Source organism: Cervus canadensis, chromosome 5, assembly GCF_019320065.1.
Source record: "Cervus canadensis isolate Bull #8, Minnesota chromosome 5, ASM1932006v1, whole genome shotgun sequence".
NCBI classification, from domain to species: domain Eukaryota; kingdom Metazoa; phylum Chordata; class Mammalia; order Artiodactyla; family Cervidae; genus Cervus; species Cervus canadensis.
The window spans coordinates 65650622-65675277 of NC_057390.1; the positions used below are offsets into that span (position 1 = coordinate 65650622).

General features: G+C 37.3%; 1 protein-coding gene across 2 annotated transcripts in view; it reads right to left on the minus strand.

Annotated features, from left to right (window-relative positions):
* The window catches only part of GFPT1 (glutamine--fructose-6-phosphate transaminase 1), a 61373-nt gene that overhangs the window by 11172 nt on the left and 25545 nt on the right, over positions 1–24656 (minus strand). For both annotated transcript variants that reach the window (XM_043468979.1, XM_043468980.1), the window contains 8 exons: positions 22609–22670; positions 21065–21144; positions 17821–17926; positions 15740–15903; positions 14659–14754; positions 9821–9918; positions 7728–7848; positions 6986–7143 (listed from right to left, as the gene is read on the minus strand). In XM_043468979.1, the coding sequence (XP_043324914.1) occupies positions 6986–7143; positions 7728–7848; positions 9821–9918; positions 14659–14754; positions 15740–15903; positions 17821–17926; positions 21065–21144; positions 22609–22670 (885 nt within the window). The remainder of the gene's footprint in view (positions 1–6985; positions 7144–7727; positions 7849–9820; positions 9919–14658; positions 14755–15739; positions 15904–17820; positions 17927–21064; positions 21145–22608; positions 22671–24656) is intronic.

Genomic DNA, 24656 nt, shown 5'->3' on the forward strand with positions numbered 1-24656 from the left:
GTGATCACACTGTCCAGACCCTCTTCATTCCTGTTAGCTGTATGTGAATGTGAGATATGCCTATTTTACCACATTCTTTGCAATGTGGAGAATCATCCTTTTAACAAACTTTTACCAGACAGCTGGACAATAGACTCACTACTACTTCATCATACAGCCCTTGAATTCAAAAAATTAAGATTATTTTTCATGGTTGTCAGTCATCTATGTTTTATCTATTGAAAATTAATTTCATTATTCTTCACTTGCTTTTTTTTTGACTTGGGTTTGTTTTCTTTTCAGTTGGTCTTGAAAGATCTCTCTTGTTAAATTTCAAATTCATTTTCCCAGTTTAGGTTAATCTTTTACAGTGGTGTTTATTGACACAAAAGTTTTAATTTTTTAACTTTATGTCATACTTTCTAGCATGAACAGTCCTTCCACCCTAACATCAGTTAAGTATTATTAAATATTCTTAATTCTGTTGGTTCCACTGTCCCTTTCTGCTTTTTTCCTTAGACACTTTCTGTAGCCTAAGTTCTCTGATATCCTAGAGCTATGTCACAGAATATAGATCCTGCTTCACATTTTTAGTATTTACAAGACAATCGTCCCATCCAGAAACATGGTTTCTATCAATTTGTTAGGAATTTTTTTTTTTTTTTTTTTTTTTTAGGAATTTAAAAGTCTAGAAGGTTATATGTTGCTGTTGTTTAGTTGCTAAGTCATGTCTGACTTTTGCAACCCTGGGGACTGTAGCCTACACCAAAGCTTCTCTGTCCATGGGATTATCCAGGCAAGACTACTGGAGTGGGTTGCCATTTCCTACCCCAGAAGATCTTCCCAACCCAGGGATGGAACTCGAATCTCCTGCATTGGCAGGTGGATTCTTCCATCACTGAGCCACAGCGAAGCCCATTTAAAAAAAAAAAAAAAGTTATATAGTTTTCATCTGTTTGACAAATATTTATGAATATCTTACACATTTCTTAGTAGAATTATTTTTAAGTATTTTAAGTATTTTTATAGCTTCCCTGATGGCTCAGATGGTAAAGAATCTGCGCGCAATACAGGAGACTTGGGTCTGATCCCTGGGTTGGGAAGATGATCCCCTGGAGAAGGAAATGGCCACCCACTCCAATACTCTTGCCTGGAGAATCCCATGGACAGAGGAGCCTGGCAGTCCATGGGGTCACAAAGAGTCAGACATGACTGAGCAACTAACACAGTTATTAAAAAAAAAGAATCCCCCCTCCAAATGCACACACCCATACTTTTCTTTTTTTGGCGTTTTTATTTTATTTCATTTTTTAACACCCATACTTTTCTAAGTAGCCACTGTCAGCTTACAGAGAAAGATTTCTGTATATTTTAAAACTTATTTTTATTGAATACTTGATGTATATTACACAAGCTACAGGAGTACAATATAGTGATTCATAATTTTTCAAGATTATATTTGGTTTATAGTTATAAAATACTGGATATAGTTCCAGTATTATGCTTTATAGCATATTTTACACATAATAGCTTGTACCTTTTCATCCTCTACCCCTATATTGCTCCTCTCCTCTTCCCTGTTCCCACTAGTAACTACTAGATCTCTAAATCTGTGACTCTGCCTCTTTGTTGTTATAGTCACTAGCTTGCTGTATTTTTTAGATTCCACATACAAGTGACACAAAGATAATATTTATCTTTATTTCATTTAGCATAATATCCTCCAAGTCCACTCATGTTACTTCAAATGGCAAAATTTCATTCTTTTTTAATGGTTGAGTAGTATCCCACTGTGTGTGTGGGTTTATCAGTCAGTTCAGTTGCTCAGTCGTGTCTGACTCTTTGCGACTCCATGAATCGCAGCACGCCAGGCCTCCCTGTCCATCACCGACTCCCAGAGTTTACTCAAACTCATGTCCATCAAGTCAGTGATGCCATCCAGCCATCTCATCCTCTGTCGTCCCCTTCTCCTCCTGCCCCCAATCCCTCCCAGCATCAGGGTCTTTTCCAATGTGTGTGTGTATAGGTGAATGGATACAAAAGAAGTGATTTATACACATATCTTTTTTATCCATTCATCTGTTGATGCGGACACTTAGGTTGCTTCTATAAGTTGGCAACTGTAAATAATGCTGTTACAAACACTGGGGTGCATGTATTTTTTTGAATTAGTATTTTTTATTTTCTTTGGATGTACACTCAGAAGTGAAATTGCTGGATTATCTGATAATTGTTTTTAATTTTTTGAAGATTCTCCATACTGTTTTCCACAGTGGCAGTATCAATTTACATTCCTACCAACAATGTATGAGGGTTCTTTTCTCTATATCCTCATTTACATTCATTATTTGTGCCCTTTTTGATGATAGCCATTCTGATAAGTGTGAGCTGATTATCGCACTATAGTTTTCATTTGCATTTTCCTAATGATTAGTGGTGTTGAACATCTTTTCATGCATTTGTTGGCCACTACAGGTACTCTTTGGAGAAAGGTCTATTCAGGTCTTTGGTTAATTTTTTCATCAGGTTTTTTTTATGCTAAGTTGTATGAGCTGTTTACATAGTTTTGATATTAGTCCTTCATTGGTCATATCATTTGCAAATACTTTTCCAACTAAGCAGGTTTTCTTTTTGTTTTGCTGATGGTTTCCTTTGCTGCACAAAAGCTTTTAAGTATAACTAGGTCCCGTTTGTTTATTTTTGCTTTTGTTTCCATTATTTTAGAAGAAGGATACAAAAAAATATTATTGCGATATAAGTCAAAGAGTGTTCTTCCTAGGTTTGCTTCTAGAAATTTTATGATTTTTGGTCTCACATTTAAGTCTTTCTTTAATCCACTTTTAGTTTAGTTTTGTATATGGTGTTAGAGAACATTCTAACTCCATTCTTTTGCATGTAACTGTCTTGTTTTCCCAGTACCACTTATTGAAGAGACTGACTTTTCTCTACTGTATATTCTTGCCTCCTTTGTCATAGATTAACTGAACATAAGTGCATGGGTTTATTTCTGGGCTCGCTATTCTATTCCGTTGATCTAAGTGCCTGTTTCTGTAACAGTACCATACTGCTTTGATTACTATAGCTTTGGAGCATAGTTTGATGTCAGGGAGCATGCCCCAGCTCTGTTCTTCTTTCTCAAGACGGTTCTGTCTATTCAAGGTCTTTCATGTTTTTACACAAATTTTTAAATTACTTGCTCTAGTTCTGTGAAAAATAGCATTGGTATTTTGAAAGGCACTGCACTGAATCTGTAGATTGCCTTGGGCAGCTGTTCATTTTAGCAATATTAATTCTTCTAATCCACGAACACAATGTATTTCCATCCACTTGTGTAATCTTCAATTTTTTTCCTCACCATGTTATAGTTTTCAGAGTACAGGTCTTTCCCCCCTCCTTAGGCATATTTATTCCTAGGCATCTTATTCTTTTTGAAGCAATGGTAAATGGGATCATTTCCTTAATTTCTTTTCCTGATAGCTCATAGTTAGTTCAGTTCAGTCGCTCAGTCGTGTCTGACTCTTTGCGACCCCATGAATCACAGCACACCTGGCCTCCCTGTCCATCACCAACTCCTGGAGTTTACTCAAACTCATGTCCATCGAGTCAGTGATGCCATCCAGCCATCTCATCCTCTGTCGTCCCCTTCTCCTTCTATCCCCAATCCCTCCCAGCATCAGGGTCTTTTCCAATGAGTTAACTCTTCGCATGAGGTGGCCAAAGTACTGGAGTTTCAGCTTCAGCATCAGTCCTTCCAATGAACACCCAGGACTGATCTCCTTTAGGATGGACTGATTAGATCTCCTTGCAATCCAAGGGACTCTCAAGAGTCTTCTCCAACACCACAGTTCAAAAGCATCAATTCTTCGGTGCTCAGCTTTCTTCACAGTCCAACTCTCACATTCATACATGACCACTGGAAAAACCATAGCCTTGACCAGACGGACCTTTGTTGACAAAGTAATATCTTTGCTTTTCAATATGCTATCTAGGTTGGTCATAACTTTCCTTCCCATGAGTAAGCGTCTTTTAATTTCATGGCTGCAATCACCGTCTGCAGTGATTTTGGAGCCCCCCAAAATAAAGTCTGACACTGTTTCCACTGTTTCCCCATCTATTTGCCATGAAGTGATGGGACCAGATGCCATGATCTTAGTTTTCTGAATGTTGAGCTTTAAGCCAACTTTTTCACTCTCCTCTTTCACTTTCATCAAGAGGCTTTTTAGTTAGTGTTTAGAAATGCAACAGATTTCTATGTAATAATTTTGTACTCTGCAACTTTGCTAAATTCACTGATGAGCTCTAGCAGTTTTCTAGTGATATCCTTAGGATATTCTATGTATAGTATTATGTCATCTGCAAACAGTGACAGTCTTACTTCTTTCCAATTTATAGTCCTTTTATTTCTTTTTCTGGTTTGACTGCTATGTCTAGGGCTTCAATACTATGATGAATAAAAATGGTGATAGCAGGCATCTTTGTCTCTTCCTGATCTTAGAGGAAATGCCCTCAGTTTTGCACTGATGCCTTCAGTTTTGAATATGATGTTATCTATGGGTTTCTCACATATGATCTTTATTATGTTGAGGTAGAGTCTATCTATGCCCACTTTCCAGAGAGCATTTTCATAAACGGATGCTGAATTTCATCAAAAGCTTTTTTTGCATCTATTGAGATGATCATATGGTTTTTATTCTTCAGTTTGTTAATGTCGTGTATCACACTGATTGACTTGTAGATACTGAAAAATCCTTGCCTCCCTGGGGTGAATCCCAATTGATCCTGGTGTATGATTCTTTTAATGTATTATTGAATTTGCTTTGCTAATATCTTGTTGAAGATTTTTTTGTCTATGTTCTTCAGTGATAATTGGCCTGCAGCTTTCTTTTAGTGAATCCAAGAAAAATTAAGACCGAACTGTCATAATACTAAATTTTCAGGGAGTCATATTTTTTAAAGAAATTGAAGTATATACTATAAAGAGATGCTTATTTTCCTATACAAGATGCAACTATTGGGGGAAACTGGGTGAAGAGTACCTGGACTTTTCTGTTATCTTTGAAACTTCCTATAATGCTATAGTTATTTCAAAGCAAAAAGATTTTAGAAAATGACTTGCCAAAACAAAAAAGCTACTGACATTAAAAAAAAAAAAATGAATAAATCTCAAAGCCTCACACTAAATGCAAGAAGCCAGATACAAAAGACATGTATTATTACAATTCCATTTATAAGAAATTTCTAGAAAGCTAAATATGAAATAATATAGCAAGAGAAAGTAATACTTGTCTGAAGCTGAGGCTGAGCGGTAGAAGTGGAAATTGACTAGAAAGAGGGCACAAAGGAACTTTCTCAAGTAATTAAGTCTTCTAAAACTGGGCTATGGTGATAAACAGCCAAATTTACTAAAAGTATAATTTAAAATTTGTGAATACTATGGTACGAAAATTATACTTCAATAAAGCTGTAGGAAAAAAGTTAACAGCAGAATCTAAGTGATGGGTATAGAGGTGTTAAATGCAAAATTCTTTTCATTCCGCTAAATAGTTTGAAAATGATAATATAACACTGAGGAAAATTATCTTTTCATGAATGACAGAATTAGAAATCCAAAAAAAATCTATTTCTCCTGGCAGTTCATAGTTAACAAAGATTCAATGAAAAGATAAGTCAACAGCCCCTGTCCACTGGTACAATCCCACGTCCCACACATGCCATGCTGAAGCCCTTGCTTCAAATGTGTTTGAATGAAGGGTCTGGGACTCTAACCCCTGATCAAAAGCTATCTGTCTGGACACTTTCCAAGAATCCACAAACTGCTGCTGAGGGTGGCTGTTTATTCATTCAGGCACAGAATGGAAACCCAAGAACAAATATCTTACATGTTTTAATTACCACATGGAGAAAATTCAGGCTTCAGTTTTCTGTAAACTATAGTGTTAGCAAAAGCGAAGTAATCAAGAAACAAAAACCTCACTTGGGAGTTTTTACTTAAAAATTGTAACTTTTCCACAAAAAACTCTCCATGGGGTTCTTTAAATGAAAAAAAGAATCCAAATGTCATTAGTATATGTTAACATCATACTACACACATCTTTAACATAAATCCACCAATACCTAAGCATCTTATTCAACAATCAGCAATAAATATTAGATTTAAGCAGAAGAGACAAGAAACTGAAATTTTGGAATCACAAAGAACAATACATGTGTGAAGAACATTTTCTGCATTTATACAACTTCATAAGATTCCTATTTCCATTTATACAACTTCATAAGACAAGAAACTGAAATTTTGAAATCACAAAGAATAATACATGTGTGAAGAACATTTTCTGCATTTATACAACTTCATAAGATTTCCTATAATAGGAATTATGCATATCCTAATTTCAAAGAGCAAAGTAGTCTCACTAGGCCTTAACAAAAATAAAGATGCTTTTAAATCTCCACAAATGTATGGTATATTTAAAGAAAAAACAGATAGTGTCACATAATACTCTTTTTTTTAATATCACCAAGTTTTATACCGAAAGTGTATTTCTCTTTACAAATCTTCAAAGGTAGTGTCCATATTTTGGCATATTTATTAGGACAGTATAAATACGTAAATAAAGATGTCAAAAATTATTAGAATTAAACTGGGTGTTTCTGTTATTTTTCTAATTCCCTACTATTCTCAAAGAAGAGGCTGTTATACTTACCACACATCCTACCCTTCCAGGGCAGGAGGAATATAAATGTTGAATGGAGAGAGCCAGTAAAGACTCAGGCAAAATGAACTTACATTATATCCCTTTATCCCTTTTAAGCTCTTAAGATGAGCGTGAGGAAGGGAGATGACAAGTGTTTTTACCTATTTTTGACCCTTAAGTCTTAGGATAATTACAATGACTAGTTAACTATATGAACTGTACAAGTGCTAAAAAATGAAACAGAAGATACAGATTAGTCTATTTAATCAACACTATGATTAAATTACCACATGAGAGTTAAGTCAAGAACTTACTTTTGTGCTGGCCACACCAATCTCAGGCCCAGCATTGATATGAACTCCACAGTCTGTCTCTCTCGAAATGGAACTGCCGACTGTGTTTGTGATCCCCACAGTTAAAGCTCCTCTCTCCTTACAGTACCGAAGTCCCATCAAGGTGTCTGCTGTCTCTCCTGGACAATAGTAGCAGACAGAGCAGTGAACATTTGCTCTTCCACAGATGCATAAACAGAAAACTGACAATTCTCTTTATTATTTTTTAATTGAAGTATAGTTGATTTACAATGTTTCAGGCATACACCAAAGTGATTCAGTTATATATATGTTTTTCAGATTCTTGTTCATTATGGGTTATTATAAGATATTGAATATATCTCCCTGTGCTTGTTTATCTTATTTATATATAGTAGTATATATCTGTTAATCCCAAACTCCCAATTTATCCCTACCCTGACTTCCCCCTCATTTGTTTTATATAAAATTTAAAACATGTACTTAAAAGGATAAAATTACAAAGCTTTTAATAACAGGATCCTACTTCTTAGGATCTCCTTTTCTTCTTTGTCTTTAAAACTTCAGCTCTTTTGAGTGTAAAATGTGTTGCCTTTATCAACTCATTAAGAATTCCATAATATCAAAATAAATCTATATTTGTCATGTTACCAGCAAATACTAGTTTATCTTTAAATATCAATTTTGCTGATATATGCTGTAGTTGTTAGAAAGAATGACTTTCAAGTCTTTAAAATTAGCATACCTGACTGACTAATGAAAAAGCAAACATCATCTCGAAAAACTGGGGTGTTTCTATCTAGGAAGTCACTGGCAAGCTCCACCATAACAGGCAACTCAGTCAGCTCTTCCAGAACTTGACGTGTCTGCAGAGAAAAAAGATGCCTTGGTCAGACAACTGTACTTCAAATATTCTTTTTCACTGGAATACTTTAGACTCACTGTATAGTTTTTACTTTTTCTGATTATAAAAATGTAAGCAATGTTAGAAAATATAAACACAGATTAAAGCATTAAAAAAAAAAATCCCACCACCCAGGAGATAAGCACTGTTAACATTTCAGCACAAGTCTCTTTAGACAATAATAAATGCATGTATTCTTATAAGCAAATACACTCACACACATAAAACGTTTTGAGTAGTGGAAAAAGCACTGTTCTGAGTTAGCTTCCATATTAACTCTCTGAGTTAGCTTCCATATTAACTCTACCTTCCCAATTCTTAAGTTTTAAATGACAATTCATATAATACCAGATCAGTAAGAGATTTCAAGTGAGACAACAGATGCAGAAACACCAAATGAAAAATTAAACACCTCAAAATACTATGTATTCATTAAGAATGCTTTTTCTTAAAAAAAAAAGTCAATACACTTTAGAAATCTTATTTAAGAAAGCTCACTATTTTCAAACTCTGCAGTATGGAGGGTAGAGTAGGGGGTAGATAACTAGATAGGATTAATTCAATGACACTTTTGTATCCTAAACCACACTAGAATTATTTTTTTTGCGGGGGGTGGGGGCTGCAGTGGCACAGCATGCGGACCTTTGTGCTCTGACCAGGTATCAAACCTGTGCCCCCTGCAGTGGAAGCCTAGAGTTATAACCACTGAACTGCCAGGGAAGTACCACCACATGAGATTTTTAATATTTGTTAATACTGTAGTCTCCAACAAACCAAACAAAAGAAGACCTTACATCTTTTCAAATTAGAGAATTCTAACACAGCATATATATAATTTATGCCTCACAATACAGGCTTAGCATTAGATGAAACATTTAATCAATTTTTTATTTCTGAATAGAGGGTTCATTCAATAACAGATCTAAGCCACCACTAAATTAACCAATCCCTTAATTTACATTAATGTCTTTAGTTCATTCTTTTTATTTCTAATGCTCAAAACAATTACTTTCTTACGACTCTTCCCTTCAAAACTGCACAGATTTTCTTTTTTAGGACCATGTAATTTGGGGGAAGTGGGGAAGGAGGGAGGAGAGGGTGCTTTAGAGAAGAACAAAGCCTACTGAGATGCAAGGGTTGGGTTTTACTCACTCATCAAATGAATGGTTCCCACAAGTGTAGATAAGTGATATTTATGCCCCAGCAAATAAAAAAATTACTGTCATGAACTTTGGAAATCAATCCTAAAGCAGGAACTGAGTGTGTAAGGGTTTTCTGTACTTACAGAAATTGATATCAACAGCACATAACCTGCCTCTTTACAGGGTAACTACATGTGGATCTGATTTATTGGACTAAAAGACTGTTAAATTCCTATACCTCCACAGTGACAGCCAACACACATCTTTGATACAGAATTTCAGCTTCCAAAATCAACAGTCAAGTCTATCAAAAAAGAAGACGTCGTTTCTCTGCAGAAATGTGCTTACCAGGTAAAATCCTGTTGAGGTTCACTTGCCCCATCCCCCTGTCTGCGGTAAGTGAACTACGACACATAGAACCCAGGAGCTGCTCTAACAGAAGCAGGCGTGCGGTGTGAACCACAAGGCCAGGAGGGAACAAGAACGTGCCACTCTCTGCCTTTTGTTAAATCAGCTGCAGGCGGTCCACCTGTATATCTAAGGACCTTCCTAAAGCAGATGATCCACTGATAAGTAATTCCAAGTAGCTATTAAAATTCCGTTCCTCAAACTTCTTGATTTTTGTCATCAAAACATGAAAACATGATGTTTTAACAATAACAACAAAAAAAAAGTTTTACTTTTTTTTTTTTTTTACTTCAGTAACATGCTATGTTACTGAAGGTACTATTTGTCTGCAGATATTTTCTAATAACCAAAATAACACAACTAAAATTTTAAGAAGCCACTTACTGCTACACCAGCATGGTAACTTGTTCCACAAGCAATAAGAATCAAACGCCGACACCTCTGGATCTCTTTAATGTGATCCTTCAAACCGCCCAAATTCACTGAAAAGAAAGTTTTGTGGATATATTTATTTAGGAAAGAACCATATGAAACAGATAATCACTTTTCAGGAGTGTTCACTGCCTCTCTGGGAAAACAACACTGCTGTTTTAAAGCATTCATATTCCTCTTAGGAAACACAGTTCTCTCTAGTTTTGAAAGTAAGTAAATCAGAACGTTACTGGTCACCCCAAACTTGTAATTAACCTTCCTCACTCCACAAACATGCCTACACAACTACAGTATTAACCACAACCTACCCTGATTGGTCATTTTTACATTCCTCTCTTCAGATTAAAAGTTCTCTTAAAGGCAAAACGGTAGGAACACAGACAATAGATCAGTAGATGTTGGTGCCTGGAGATGTGGAAAGGTCTAACTAAATGAGCCATGGGGGAATTTTTAAGAAGGATCTGTGCTAACTCTTGACTGTTGTACAGGTTGTTTAGGATTATGACCATGTTGTAAGAAGTTGTGAAAACTCACTGAATTATACATTAAGAACAGTCAAGTTTTATTATACCTGATTATCTCTCAGTAAGTCTGCCTGGAAAAACAATTGTCTTAGTTACGTCCATTTCTACCACATGCCCAGAACAGTGCTCTGAACACAATATATACCATGCTCCTTGCAGTCTTTCCCATCTCAGTAAATGCCAACCACTCACCTAACATCAGGGTCATCCTTGGTTGCTCCACAACCACTGCACAAGCAAGTCCTGAGAGCCCTACCTTCAAAGTGCCCCTCTAATGTCACCACCCGAATCCAGCATCTCTACCCTGGACCACATTCTCCAACCTCTTCTCCACCTCCTAAAGCCTTTCTCCACACACAGCCAGAATGATCTTTTAGAGGGATTCTTTAGAAACAAATCTGATCTCAAAACCCTCCAATGAGTCTGTCTCTATAGCCACGTATGTGTCCTTCTAAGGGTGCCTTGTCTATGGATTCTTCTACACAAGGCTACATGGCTAGTTTTCTACCTGTGAGAAACTTTCATCCAGAATTTATTCAATCATTCAACTAATATTCTGAGCACCTACCAAGTGCACACACTGTCCAAGGCCCTGTGTGGCTACCAGAGAATTCAGCATCTGACTGTGAGAGTGATGAGCACGCCCACAAGCAGACTCCTTCTCCGTCTAACCCACCATCAGTCTGTCTACTCTGCCCCTGCTCTTTGTCCCCTCCACTCTTTTTTCTACCTTAACTAGTTATAAAATGGAAGCAAGATACAGGTTTTTGTATATTTTTGAATAACTTTATATTCTTCCTTTTAAATTTCAATACTGAGAGGGCATACTGTATTTCTCTATTTTAAGAAATGAGTAAAACAGAATATAAAACAATAATAAAAGCCTCAAATGGCTTCTCAAATAACTTTGGAATAAAGTCCAAATTCCTTATTATGGCTTTCAGGAGGCAGACACCCTGTTTCTTGCTTCACTTTGACCTAATCTCCTGGCATTTGCCCTCTCACCGAGGCCACTCCAGCCAGACTGGCCTTGCTATTCCTTTATGTATAGTTTTCTTTCTGGCATTTTTCCACAGACTTCAGCATGCACCGAAAAGATTTGGGGGTGGAGGGGAGAGTAAACAACCTTAAGAGTCTAGGTAGGGGGTCACGTAAAAGCAAATCAGTCTGGAGATGACTAAGTTTAAGCAGACAGACTATTGGAGAGAACTGTATTTTCAGATGATGGACAGCAAGGTTGGACCATGAGGTTAGCTGGTCATCAAGCGTTTCCTTAAAATTGTCTGTGTTAGTCAATCAGTCATGTCCAACTCCATGCAACCCCATGGACTATAGCCCATCAGTTTCCCCTGTCCATGAGGTTTTCTAGACAAGAAATCTGGAGTGGGATTGCCATTCCCTGCTGGCTGAGGGGTGTCTGGGAGAGTTCTGGAAGGAGTCGCCCATGGTCTGAATGGATGCTCTGGAGAGACTCCTGCTCCTGGTAAGGGAGACCATGACTGCGGCAGGAGCGCCTGGAGGATGGGCAGGAGTTCAGTGGGAACCCCTGAACGCTGGAGGCCCGACTGACTCCATAAGTGACTGGCCGTGTGACCTCTGGCAAGACTTCAAACTGACAGGGCCTCAACTTCCTTATCTTTACAACGAAAAAGGATAACAGTCATCCTGTTTATATTATAGAACTTTTATGAGGAACACATACCATAGATAAAAGTGCTTTTTAAAGTCATGACTTCTCAAAGTTTATCTTGTTCTCTTCCCTTATAAAACAATGCTTTTTCCGAATTCTTACTTCCCTTCGATGCTGTTAATAGTATTTACTTACTGCTACTCTCCCAGTTCTTTCAGTTCCACCACCTTCCACAACTCCCTCGCCCCACACAAGCAGATGCAGGTTCTGGTTTGCAATGCTCCTGTTTCTCTCCTAGCCTCCACTTGCCTCCCCTTCCCCATCGCTTTACCCCAGATGGGACAACACTCCAACTGGTGGCTGCATCTCAGCCTCTCGTTCCTCCAGTGCACACTGGAGACTGGTAGTCAGTCACTTCAGTGAAGCTAGGATCACTCCTGGTTCCCAAGCCTCTCCTAATTTTCCTAACAGCTCTGTAATTTCTACAAAGGGAGGCACTCTTCATACACAATAGAAGGCATTCAAGGCCCTCCTTGACAGATCCTCTCACCTTCCTGCCTTGACTTACTGCTCTCTACCCCTCTTCATGTACAAGACATGGCAGACAAATTGGACTACCCATTATCTCACAAATAAATGTCTAATGGTTTTCCACTATCTCCCCTTAGCTAATGCATTCTACCTGGCTGCAAAGCTCCCAACTCCCTCTCACCTATTACAATCTTCCAAATCCTTTACAACTATACCTGCCTACATCATGGAACCTGGCCTGGCCCCCTGTCCACACAGATTCATTCTCTCTCAATTCAATTTTAAACATTTCAACACTAAACTGTGGGTCTAATGTCATTTATCATATTTTACCTTTCTTTAAATAGTTATGTAAAATTATGCAAATCCTCCCCCTTCTAAGAACCTAGAGGAGGAGACCACCGCAGAGAGAACTTTCCTACAGCTCCTGATGCATTCAGCATGGTGCTCCTCCCACAGATGTCACTTATAACTCAGCCATCAACAAATCTCTCTAGCTGAGAAACAGTATGATGTGTCTCAGACAATAAAGTATACAAAAACCACACTTCTTCAGAGAAATCATTCTCCATCAATTAGCAGGACATCACAAAAAAGGAGAAGGCACTTAATATTTAAGACACAAATTCAGGAAAAGATTTCTGTGTACTAGACATAATCTCTCAAAAACTGATTCCTAACACTGAGAAGTTTAGCCCAAAGCTTGTTTATGAAACTGGTCACAAGGAATGTTCTGAAAATCTGATTTTCTATGACCACAGAAAGTCACTCTCAAACTCATTTTACCAAGTGCAGAAAATCCTGTGACACAAGGTCTAGAGAGAATTTTCAGAAATAGGACCAGAGCTGCACTGTCATCCCACCTTACACACACAGGAAGGCAAAGTGCCACAAAAGGTATTAGACAAACGCTTGAAAGCCTCTGTGAAGTTCACATCTCACTCATTTATAAACTGAGAGAAAAAACCCAGGCTGAACAGATACAAGGAAGCTTCCTAATAAGGGGACCATATCTCATTCTTCTGAGAATTCAGTGTTCAGAACAGTCCCCGGTAATATCAAGTGCTAAATAAAAGATCTCTGAACTGAAAACAGGTTAAATGTTTCTAACGGTACACCGAAGGACTCTTCCCTGCCCCAGGAAGATCATCCTAATGTTCTCATGAAAGTGAAACTGCCAGTTGCTCAATCGTGTCTGACTCTTTGCAACCTTCCAACGTCTGTAGCCATGGAATTCTCCAGACGAGAAAACTGAAGTGGGTAGCCATTCCTTTCTCCAGGGGATCTTCCTGACCCAGGGATCAAACCTAGGTTTCCAGTATTGCAGGCAGATTCTTTACTGTCTGAGCCACTAGGGAAACCCAAATACTCCCATAACTGACAACAATTTTCAAATGTGACTCTCTAGCCATCTTATATATTTTTCATAACCATTTTAGGTATGCTACCACTTACCATAAATTCACCTTTTCAGAGTGTATGATTAGTGGTGTTTCGTATTTCAGAGTTATACAGCCATCACCTCTAATTTTATATTTCCATCACCTCCAAAAAACCTATATCCATTAGTAGTCACTCACCATTCCCCACCCCCATCCCTTCAGCTCCTGGCAACTATTATTTATTATTCCCTTATTTTTACTGTGGTAAAATACCTGACATAAAATTTACTATTTTAATGATCTGTAAGTGTGTAATTTAATGGCATTAAGCACCTTCACATTGTTGTACAATCATCACTACCACCCACCTCAGAACTTTTTCATCATTCCAAACTGAAGTTCTGCATCCATTAAACACTAAATCCCATTCTCTCTGCTCCTCAGCCCCTGCTAACCACTAGATCTACAAATCTAACTTAGATATACATCCACCAAACACTAAATCCCCATTCCCTCCTCTCCTCAGCCCCTAAAGATAACTTAAATATACCTCATATCAGTGGAATCACACACTGAAGGACTTTTAAAAGAGGACTGGGCTCCATTGATAGCTGGCAACCATAGTTACTCTATATGGCTATAAAGGACAATGAACTCTAATAAGGCTGTCAATGTCAACCCCCATGAGACTTTGAAATAGTAACATAGTTCATATGTAATTACCAGTATAGTCATCAAAGTTGACTCTTCCTCTCATTGTGTTCACAACTGATTCTGGCTGTTCAAAAATTTCCTTCTGCATAAAGGAACTGAAGTTGCCTAAAGTAAAATAAATTGTATCATTAAAACAAAAATTAACAAGCCAAAGGATAGGAAGTTTGTATTCAACTAAAAGTCTATCTCCTTCAATATAGCCTTAGTAAATGAAATTAAACAAAAGGTCATGCAGTAGAGAATAATATTCATTTATGACACTTTACCCTATGGGAAGAAAAATAAGCAAGTAAGGAGAAAAAATGCTTTTATTAACTTTATACCTAAAATATGTAATTATAGCAAAACAGGGGAGTGGGACAAGCTTATGGTTTAGAGTCAGATCTAGATTCAAATAATGGTTCTATCGTTATTATCTAAGAGGCTCTGGGAAACTCCTTAACCAGTTAAATCTATTCTAGCAGCTACTTCATAGTGTGATAGTGTGGGTTAATATAGTAAAGACTTGATATATATAGCCATTATGCAATAAACTTAAGCTTGTTTTTCACTGCAACCCCATCAGAAAGGACTATAAAAACCACTATCACCATAATCACAATAGTTAATAGTAACAAACATTATGTAGAGCTCACTACGCATGTCAGGCACTGTTGTCAGGGCTAATCCCCAAAACAACCTTAATGAGGTTAAGTCCTACGATCTCCACTTCATATATGAGAAAACTAAAGCACAAAGAGAAGAGAGGAATAAAGAAGAGAACACAAACTATGTTTATAAAGCATCTTAAAAATGTCAGTTCAGTCACTCAGTCGTGTCTGATCTTTGTGACCCCATGGACTGCAGCAAGCCAGGATTCCCCATACTATTTAAATGATTGATTTCTTTTTTAATGTGAGAAACAACAAACCATGAATTAGTTGGTAGCAGAATATGGTCAAACCAGCAGATACTTTCTCCAAAGAATCATCCCCCTTTCTGGTGTGAACTGTTCACTATTCTGTGTTATCAGAGTCCTACACCAGGACAGAAAGGAGGATGTATCCTTTCCATCGAGGACACTGAGCTATAACAGGACAAAAACGTTCACCCTTCATGATCTGCTGGAGTTCCATCTGGAGGGTCTGCACAGCTCGTCCAGGGTGATCTCCCGCAGTCCGTTTAATTCGATGAATAGAAAGACGGCCATCTACCACTGCGGCAACATCATCATCCTCAAGAAAGATGACACGATTGGTGTGTTCGATGACAGCACTACAAAATGTTCCAGGAGACAGAACAATCAATAATCTAGGATGATTATTATAAATATAACTACCATTAGAACAAAAGGACCAAGTTTAAATACAAAGTAGCATCTGGCAGTATCTCTGATACATTTCTGGTTATCAACGCTATTCCTTACAGAGAAATGAAGGAGGGGGTGGTCAATGCAGACAATGAAAAACAAAACCTCGGTGTAACAACCAAAGCCAAATTTGATGAGATCAGATCAGAAGGCATGGTTCTTTCTTTCTCATCCTACCCATCACCAAGTCCTCCAATTTTAACTCCTAAATATTTCCCAGAGTTTCTCTCTGTGTCTACCACCACAAACCAGTTCAAGCTACCACCAGCCTTCACAGGACTACCGCAGCAACCTCCTAACTTCCAACCCTGTTCCCTCTAACCTCCCTCCGTCCACTCTCCATTTCTGCCAAAACGTGTATCAAAGGTCAATTCCAATCAAGGTTTCTCCCTTACCCAACAAACCAACTGACACCTTCCCTTTAGTTCTTAGGAAAATAGCGAAATGCCTTTACCACGACCCCTACCTCTTTCTCTGGCCTCATCTCCCATCAAACTTCCTCTCTCTACTCCAGCCACACTCACACCCATTCTAGATCTCACAGGCTGATCCAACTGCAGAGAATGCATGTTTTTCCCCTCCACCTCTTCACCAGGTTAACTCCTAGTATCTCCTTAAGTCTCAGTTCAAACATCATTCTCTTAAAGAAATGTACCAGTAGGAAGTTAAATCACTCTATCACACGCATTCTATGGCTCTTGTCATAACTGGAATTCTATACTTGGTGACTATTGACTAAAATCCGTCTCCCCCCAGTAAGGAAGAGATCCTTAAGGACAAGTAATATTTTTATTTTTACTCACCGTTGTCTCCTGAGCCCAGTACATGACTTTGCTGGAGTATTCAATATGAATGTACGAGTGAAAGAAAAACTGTTGAAATGCTTTCATAACTTCCAGCTTACCTAAGCCAAAACTGTCAACTCTGTAACAAGTCTACTTAGTGACAGCAAGGACATATCTCAGCACTGACTCTATAACCTACACACCTGTAAAATTCAGAAAATAGTGAAGCTCGCTTTCCCACTGAGATAATATACCCCTTGCAGTCCTAACCTACATGAATATTCATTTTTAGATCCCCTTACTTTCAGACAAAATGAATGACTCACACACCTGCTGACAATTTGGGTGATTCCATTTTACCCTCATTACTATTTAAATTTCATTTATAAATGCCTCAAAGCATCCTACTGCATTTTCTCTCAAAATGTCTCAGTCTAGTTACTATCTCCTATATAAGTGATTTTGCTGCCAGTTATTTCTCAATCAAAAAGATGTGTCCACACTGGATTAAAACTACAATCTAGGTAAGCAATTATACTATCATTGGTATGATGCCAAGCCATTCTACTCTCCAATCTAAAAATCTCTCCTCCCAGGGAAGTTTGGGAGAGGATGAATACATATGTGACTGAGTTCCTTCACTATTCACCTCAAACTATCACAGAATTGCTAATCAGCTATACCACAATACAAAATAAAAAGTTAAAAAAAAAACAGGTAAAAATAAATAAATAAAATCTCTCCTCCCTATAAAACCTGGGTAATGGCTCTAAAAGAAGAGACAAAAAAATACATGAGCTCAAAGTAAATATATCAGAACAAGTCTCAAGGACCATTATTTCTTCTTTGTAGATGGACCTACATATTCTGAATTGAGAGAGAAGACATTCTAGGACCCCAGAATGGTCACCTTCACAACCTTAATTAACAAAGTTCTCCTATACAGCGTGACTAGATTTATACAAAATGACTTTTTGGTTTCCTGCAGCATAAGAAGCTTTACTAAAAATTCTCTCTGTATCAACCAATGACGCTCACCTTGCATCAGAAGCAAAGTAATATTCCACTGCTTTTTCTTCAACAGGGAAAAGGCAAGTTGTGCTGTCCACACGGGAGAGATTGCAGCTTCCCTTCTTATCTTTGCCTAGAGCATGGAGTTAAAGGAGTCAGCCAACCGTAGAAAACCATGGCTGATTTATAAATATACACAACTTTCTACAAAATCAACAAAAAAACCATAGCAATGCAAAATAATTCCAGCAACTTTTCAATGCCAGGTAGATCACCCTATTTTCATGCAATAAGCCAACAAGAACAAAGGGCGTAGAGTGAAAGAGCAACTATCAGACAGCGTGGCATATACAGTGCTATGTTATGCATTTTTTAATGTAATATTTATTTTCCAAGAAAAACGCAAATGATGTCACTAACTTTTTTAATGTATGTATAGCCTAATTTTAACTTTAAACAAAACTTAATGGAATTAAGACATAAATTTGTGCACTTAAACATTAAAATTACATTAAAAATATGAAAATTATGCAATGAAAAATAAAATGAAGGCTGGTGGCATATTTTTATTACCTCCAAATAAAACTTCTCTAGATTTTAAAGGTAAGTAACAAATCAAAGTTCAGGCTATACTAATTCTGATTTAAAAACAAAACAATGATATTCTCTAACTATGGTATACCATACAAGGTAGCTACTGCTAAGGACTGGAACTGTAAACCCAGAACCTCTCCTTTCTTAAAACTGGATTTTCTTACATTTCTTTTAAGTCAGGATAAAGTGTAGTCCTTCCGTAATGGTAACATCTTTTAATTCTGGCACTTTAGGATTCTGGCATCTCTACTTAACTTGTTAAGCTACTGATGAAGAATTTCTTTTTCCTCTTTGACTAAAGTCAAAACTGGAAGGTATAATGAAGTTTGACCAATTAGCCAAATACAGAAAATACTATTAACTTAAGACTATATATATAAATTCTCAGAGACAAAAAAGCACCTTTCTCAAAGATCAGGACACAGAAGACCTTACAACCAATGGACACAATGGCCCAAGAATACTATAAATACACTTGTAAGAACTCCTACTGTGTCCATCCTCTAAAATCAATGTGTACAAAAACTTGCTAGTGACTATTCTTAGTAACATATATCCAAAGTTCTCCACTTGTTTTATTATTACTTGATTATTTTTATTATTATTTGATTATTTGATGTGGTTTAGGCATGAAAACAAAACAGCTCTTCCCATCCATACCCAACAGTACAAATGACATCATGCTTTTAAAAAATAAGTATAAGACATCCCAGAGAAGACAACACTACAGAGAGATAAAGCAGGTCAGTGTTTGCCAGAGGCTGGATATAGGGACAAGGATTGACTACAGTCAGTCAGCTGAAGGAACTTTATAGGGGATGAATTGCTCTTTATCTCAACTGTGGAGGTGGTTATACAACTGACTGTGTTTGACAGAACTCATGAAATTGTACATCAGAAAGAATGAACTTTACTGTATGTGAAAAAGTAAATTAAAAAATGGGCGAAAGGATAGGCTAGCACCTACATTTTTTACATAAAAACAACTAGCTTTGCTTATAAAATATCCTACCAGGGTTGAGTTTCACCATATTCTTTCTTCCAATACTGGTTATTTCATTCTTCAAGTAACAAGGTATACTTAATTACAAATATATAGAGGAAGTAAAGGTATCACTGCCTATTTAAATGAACATTGCTTACATACATCTATATGACTGTTACAATCTGTAAAATGTCTTCCATCTATTGATTACTTCATCTGATTTAAGTGGAAAACAATTATTATCATCCTACTTTATTTGGTCAGTGGTTACACCTGGAGAAAAAGCAATGCCTGAAAGCCACTCCCATGTTTTCCCCTGTACACAGCCTCTTCAACAGGAGGCTCTACTTCAAAAACTTTTTAACTACTAAGAGCTAGAAAAATCAGGATTACTATAACACAACCCCTGATCTCAAAAAGATCTGTCTCATTATAACGTTTTCTTCCAGCCTCTTAAGACCTTAGCCAATATTTTTCTATTGCTTCTAAAAGTAGCCTAAGACAATGTACAAGGTTAACATGTAAGTAATAAATATACACAAGCAGAATCATTAAAAGAAACCTGGAACTCTGGATCCAAAATTTATACTGGTAGACTAGCTTTACTTCTAAAAAGAGTTGGAGGGGAAGAGGAAAATAAATTCTAACACCTCAGGATTTGAAGGTTATTTAAGGAAATAACTGTCTGCTCTATATAAAATAGTGAAAGCAGCCACTATCTAAGGATGAATAGGCTTAGAGTACTTTGCTAAATCTTTTTTAAAAAGCCAAGAATTTTGCATCAATAATGTGGGTTTCAATCTCCTGAATTTACCACTCCCTGTGTCTTTTACCTGGAAAGTGTTTAGTAAAAAGGTAAACTAAAAGAACACATCATTTTTTGCTAATTATATCAATAAAATGATCCAGTTTGTATGGCTGAAAAGATAAATTTCAAACATAAATTTTTAAAAAATTCCAAATTCAAACAAACCCAATCAAGATATCAAACATAAATCTGAAAGTAAAATGTCATGCATAAAACAAAATCCATTTAAACATATTTCAGCTAAATTATCCAAATAACTACCATGGAGTTCAATCTATAATAGCCTAACACACAATGCTCTTTTCCTAATCTTAGCATCTTATTTATAATAATATATCTTACATGATTTTAATTTAAAACAAAGGGAAAAAAGTTACAATTTCAACCATTTTCTCAAATCTCAGAGATCTTAAAGAAACAAATTATTAAAAGCAGTTTTCTAAATGGCAAAAGCAGACAGACAAAATATACTCTGCAAATTAGAAAAATAAGGTCAAAATATGTATCCCCATAAAATAAGCACATTTTTAGAGGCCCAGCACATTCATTCACTCCAAGAACAAAGAATTAGTAAAGAATGAACAAAAGAGGATAAAGGTTCCTCCCCATCCATGCAGAGTGCATTTCCCACCTCTTTCTCCCTGTGATCCCCACCGTGTGAATTTTGATCCAATCTGAGTCCTAGCTAAGGATATACAACAGAAAAAAATTCTACTCGTCAGAGAAATCACAAAAACAAATCCTTTTCATGTCTAGACAGAACTATATATATGAGTGGATCTGATCAAATGGGCATTTAATCAATTTATGGAAAACAAGTCTTTATATCTACTGCACTCAATTTATACATTTTCCCCATGCCATAATATAGGAATAGTTTCTACCTGTTCTGTAGAGAATTGGAATGTGGTCAGTAGACAGTTTATGCTCACTTCGTACACCAATCAACAGAGGGCTTCCTCGTCTGTTAGTACAAAATTAAACAGAATTAAACCATTTTTATAAATAATGCAGTAATGATACAAAATTTAAATATGATGAGGGAATGCTATTCAAATAATGCTTAAATTCTCCCTCTGAGGTCAACTTCAGATACAACAAAAGAATGAGTTTTTAAAAAATATTCAAAAGTCAGCAAACTATGACCCACAGCCAGGTCTGTCTATTTTTTTGGAACATGGCCACGCCCATTCTTCTACTTGTTTCTACGGTTGCTTTCACACTACAACAGCAAACTGAGAGGCTGCCACAGAAGCGACAGGACATGGCCGAGAAAGCCTAATTTACTGTCTGGCTTGTTACAGAAAGGGCTACCCAGGTGGTTCAGTGGGTAAAGAATCTGCCTGCAATGCAGGAGATGCAGGAGAAGCAGGTTCCATCCCTGGGTCGGTACGATTCCTGGATGAGGGAACAGCAACCTACTCCACTATTCCTGCCTGGAGAATTCCATGGACAGAGGAGCCTGGGAGGCTACTGTCCACAGGGTCACAAACAGTTGGACACAACTGAAGCAACAGAGCATGCCTGCATTGTAACGGAAAAGGTTTGCAGACCCCTGTTCTATGATGATGCATTAAAAAGTTTCTCATTTTTAACATCAAATGGAAACTTTCTTTTGATATATGAACAATATATGAATATTCAGCACTTTATCCTTAGTTCCTCTGACTTTTTAAAGACTGCCCTTTCTTACCAAGTCTTAGGCCTCCCACTGTTTTCAGAAGGACTTAATGCTTAGGCTTGAAATATCCCAGCAAAAGCAATAATTGTACAATCATCTAGGACTGGGTATTGTATAGAATACTCAACCTCCAAACTCACAAAGTAACAATAGGGCCCAATGCAGACAAAAGGCCAATTACAAATGCCAGGTGGTTTTGCTTTGTTAAGGGATTCTGTCACATGGAAGAATAGTAAAACAACAGATAAGACACGTGGAAAAAAAATACAGTCGACCTCCATATGCATGGGCTCCACATCTGCAGATTCAACCAACTGTGGATTAAAAATATTCAGGAAAAAAAATTCTAGAAAGTTCCAAAAAAGCAAAACTTGAATTTGCCACACACTGGCAACATTTTTACACACTGGTAGTATATACATTGGATTTACAATTATGTACATAAGATTTGCATCATATTAGGTATTTAAGTAATCTAGACATGCTTTTAAGTGTACAGGATATGTGTACAGGTTATACACAAATGCCACACCATTTTATATAGGGAACTTGAGCATCCATGGGCTTTGGTATTCACAAGGGTTTTTAACAAGTCCCTCATGGATACCAAGGGATGATTCTCACAAATATCTCTAGAAAAGGCAGAGCCATTAGAGTGAAGGATCATTTATAGTGTAAAGAGAATAAGCTTATAATTTAAGTTTCAAAATACATATGAATATTAGTCATTATTAAATCTATATATACCTTGTGCCAACTGCTTGGCCAGGAAAATGGACACTTTTAAATACAAGTGCAAAAGCACCTTCCTATGGAGGGAAAAAAAAGTGCATTAACAATATGTATTATAATCAACTGTCAAATGAGAAATGCCTAAAATATACTGGCTTCAGCACAAAGATTTTCAGTTCACACACTGCTCTTTTGCACTACTTTGTAAATTAGCCTAAATTTCAGGCAGACACTTATTCCAGCTTTGATGTATCCAATATTCACTTTTTAAACAAGCCCACTCTTAAAATAGGATCAACAGATAATAGTTCCAAAACAGAGCATTATAAAAGTCACCTTTGTACATGCTACCAACACTTCTCATGTGTCCCATACTATGCATTAGCAAAGGCAGGGCAGAGTCAGAAAAGATACTAAGCTCCGTATTCAAAACCCATTCTCTGGCCCAGCAATTTTACATCACTGTTAACTTTCTTTTTTTTTGGAAGAAAATTAAGTCTTATTTATTTTGAAAACCAAACCAATAGGAAAATATATCACAGTCTTGAAACAGCAAACAGACAATATTATCATTTCAAGTACTAAGTTGGTAATAAGACAAGGTCCTTATCAAAATGATAAGGGGCCAGAACTGGGGCAACAACAACGCATGTAGCAAAGGCCCTGGCAAAAGTGGTGTTTGGTAATGGAGGGCAGTCCCTTTATCGCTCTAAAGGAGCCACAGTTCATCCCTGGGTTGCTTACTTTTCCTCCCTTGACTTTTTTGTCTCAACAAAGCTCTGTTATTTCAGGGGGCAAAGTCAGCAACACTGGGTTTAGGCTTTCATTCTGTTTCATGAAAAACAGATTTTCCCAAAGCCCGTACTTCACAACCCTCTTATTTAAGTAGCTAATAGTTCCTCTTTCACTGTTCGTTCCTGAATATGAGCATATAATACTGTCAAAATCCTGTTTCCCTTCAAGGAGGAGTGTCACTGTAAGACTGTCTTGTCGCTTGGCTGACTCTGCTGCAGGTGGCCTCAGGGTCCACCATGGCTGCCAGTGAGAGGGAACACTTGCTTCCCTTACCAGTGTGATACCACTTCTTACATTTTTGCAGGGTCTCCAGGCTGAATGATGTAATGTGTGAGAATTTTAAGAAACACACATCCACATCTTGATGGAGAAATGAATAACTGCAGGGACCCTTTCAAAGTTTTTATCCAAACTGCCTCTCCCAACTTTACATCTTAACGCCATGCCCTTGTCTATAAAAGAAAAACAAGCAAAACCAACCCCCTGGAAGTCCCCTGCCCCTTTCGACATTAGTGACTGCATGGATTTTATTAGTTTGCGGAAAATGTTGTAGTGTACATCACTGTTAACTTTCATTCTTTTTGAACTTGATGTGCTGTGTGTGCTGTGCTAAGTCACTTCAGTCATGTCTGACTCTTTGCGATCCTTGATATTGAGACATATACACACACAATCATGATTATTAACATGCACACCATACCACCCCCTCAACCCAAACTCCTCAGAGACAGGGTCTACGGAAATCAAGAATGAATAAAGGAGGAACGTGAGGTAGGAAAGGGAAGGAACAGAACAATCTGGGTTATACAATGAGGAGAAACAAAAAAACACTCGGAGAGCACACCACTCTGCCTTGAGTAAAGGGAAGAACAGTCCTCTACCTTCTCTGTCTTCCTCACTCCTTTTGCTGCAGACACCATAAGGTTTGGGTGGAGATGGGAGGAAGGGTTGGACCTTTACAGAGAAGTAAACAGCTTTCAAATGGGAAAGCTAGAGTTGTGGGGGTAGAAGGGTGGAGTGGAAGTCACTATGTATTTGGGCCTTTTTATATCTTTGATATCTGTAAAGTACGACAATTGGGATGAAATTAAAAAAAAAAAATACCACCTTTCTCTTGGGCTGGGAAATATTTTTCTGAAAAGGTACAGTGCCAAGTAAAAGTCCCTATAAGGAAAAATTGATTGACTGTAGTGGCTCAGAGACATGCAGACATTATCTCAGAATAAGAAGTGTGTATTTCACCAAAGCTACCTTTTGCTAAGTTACTG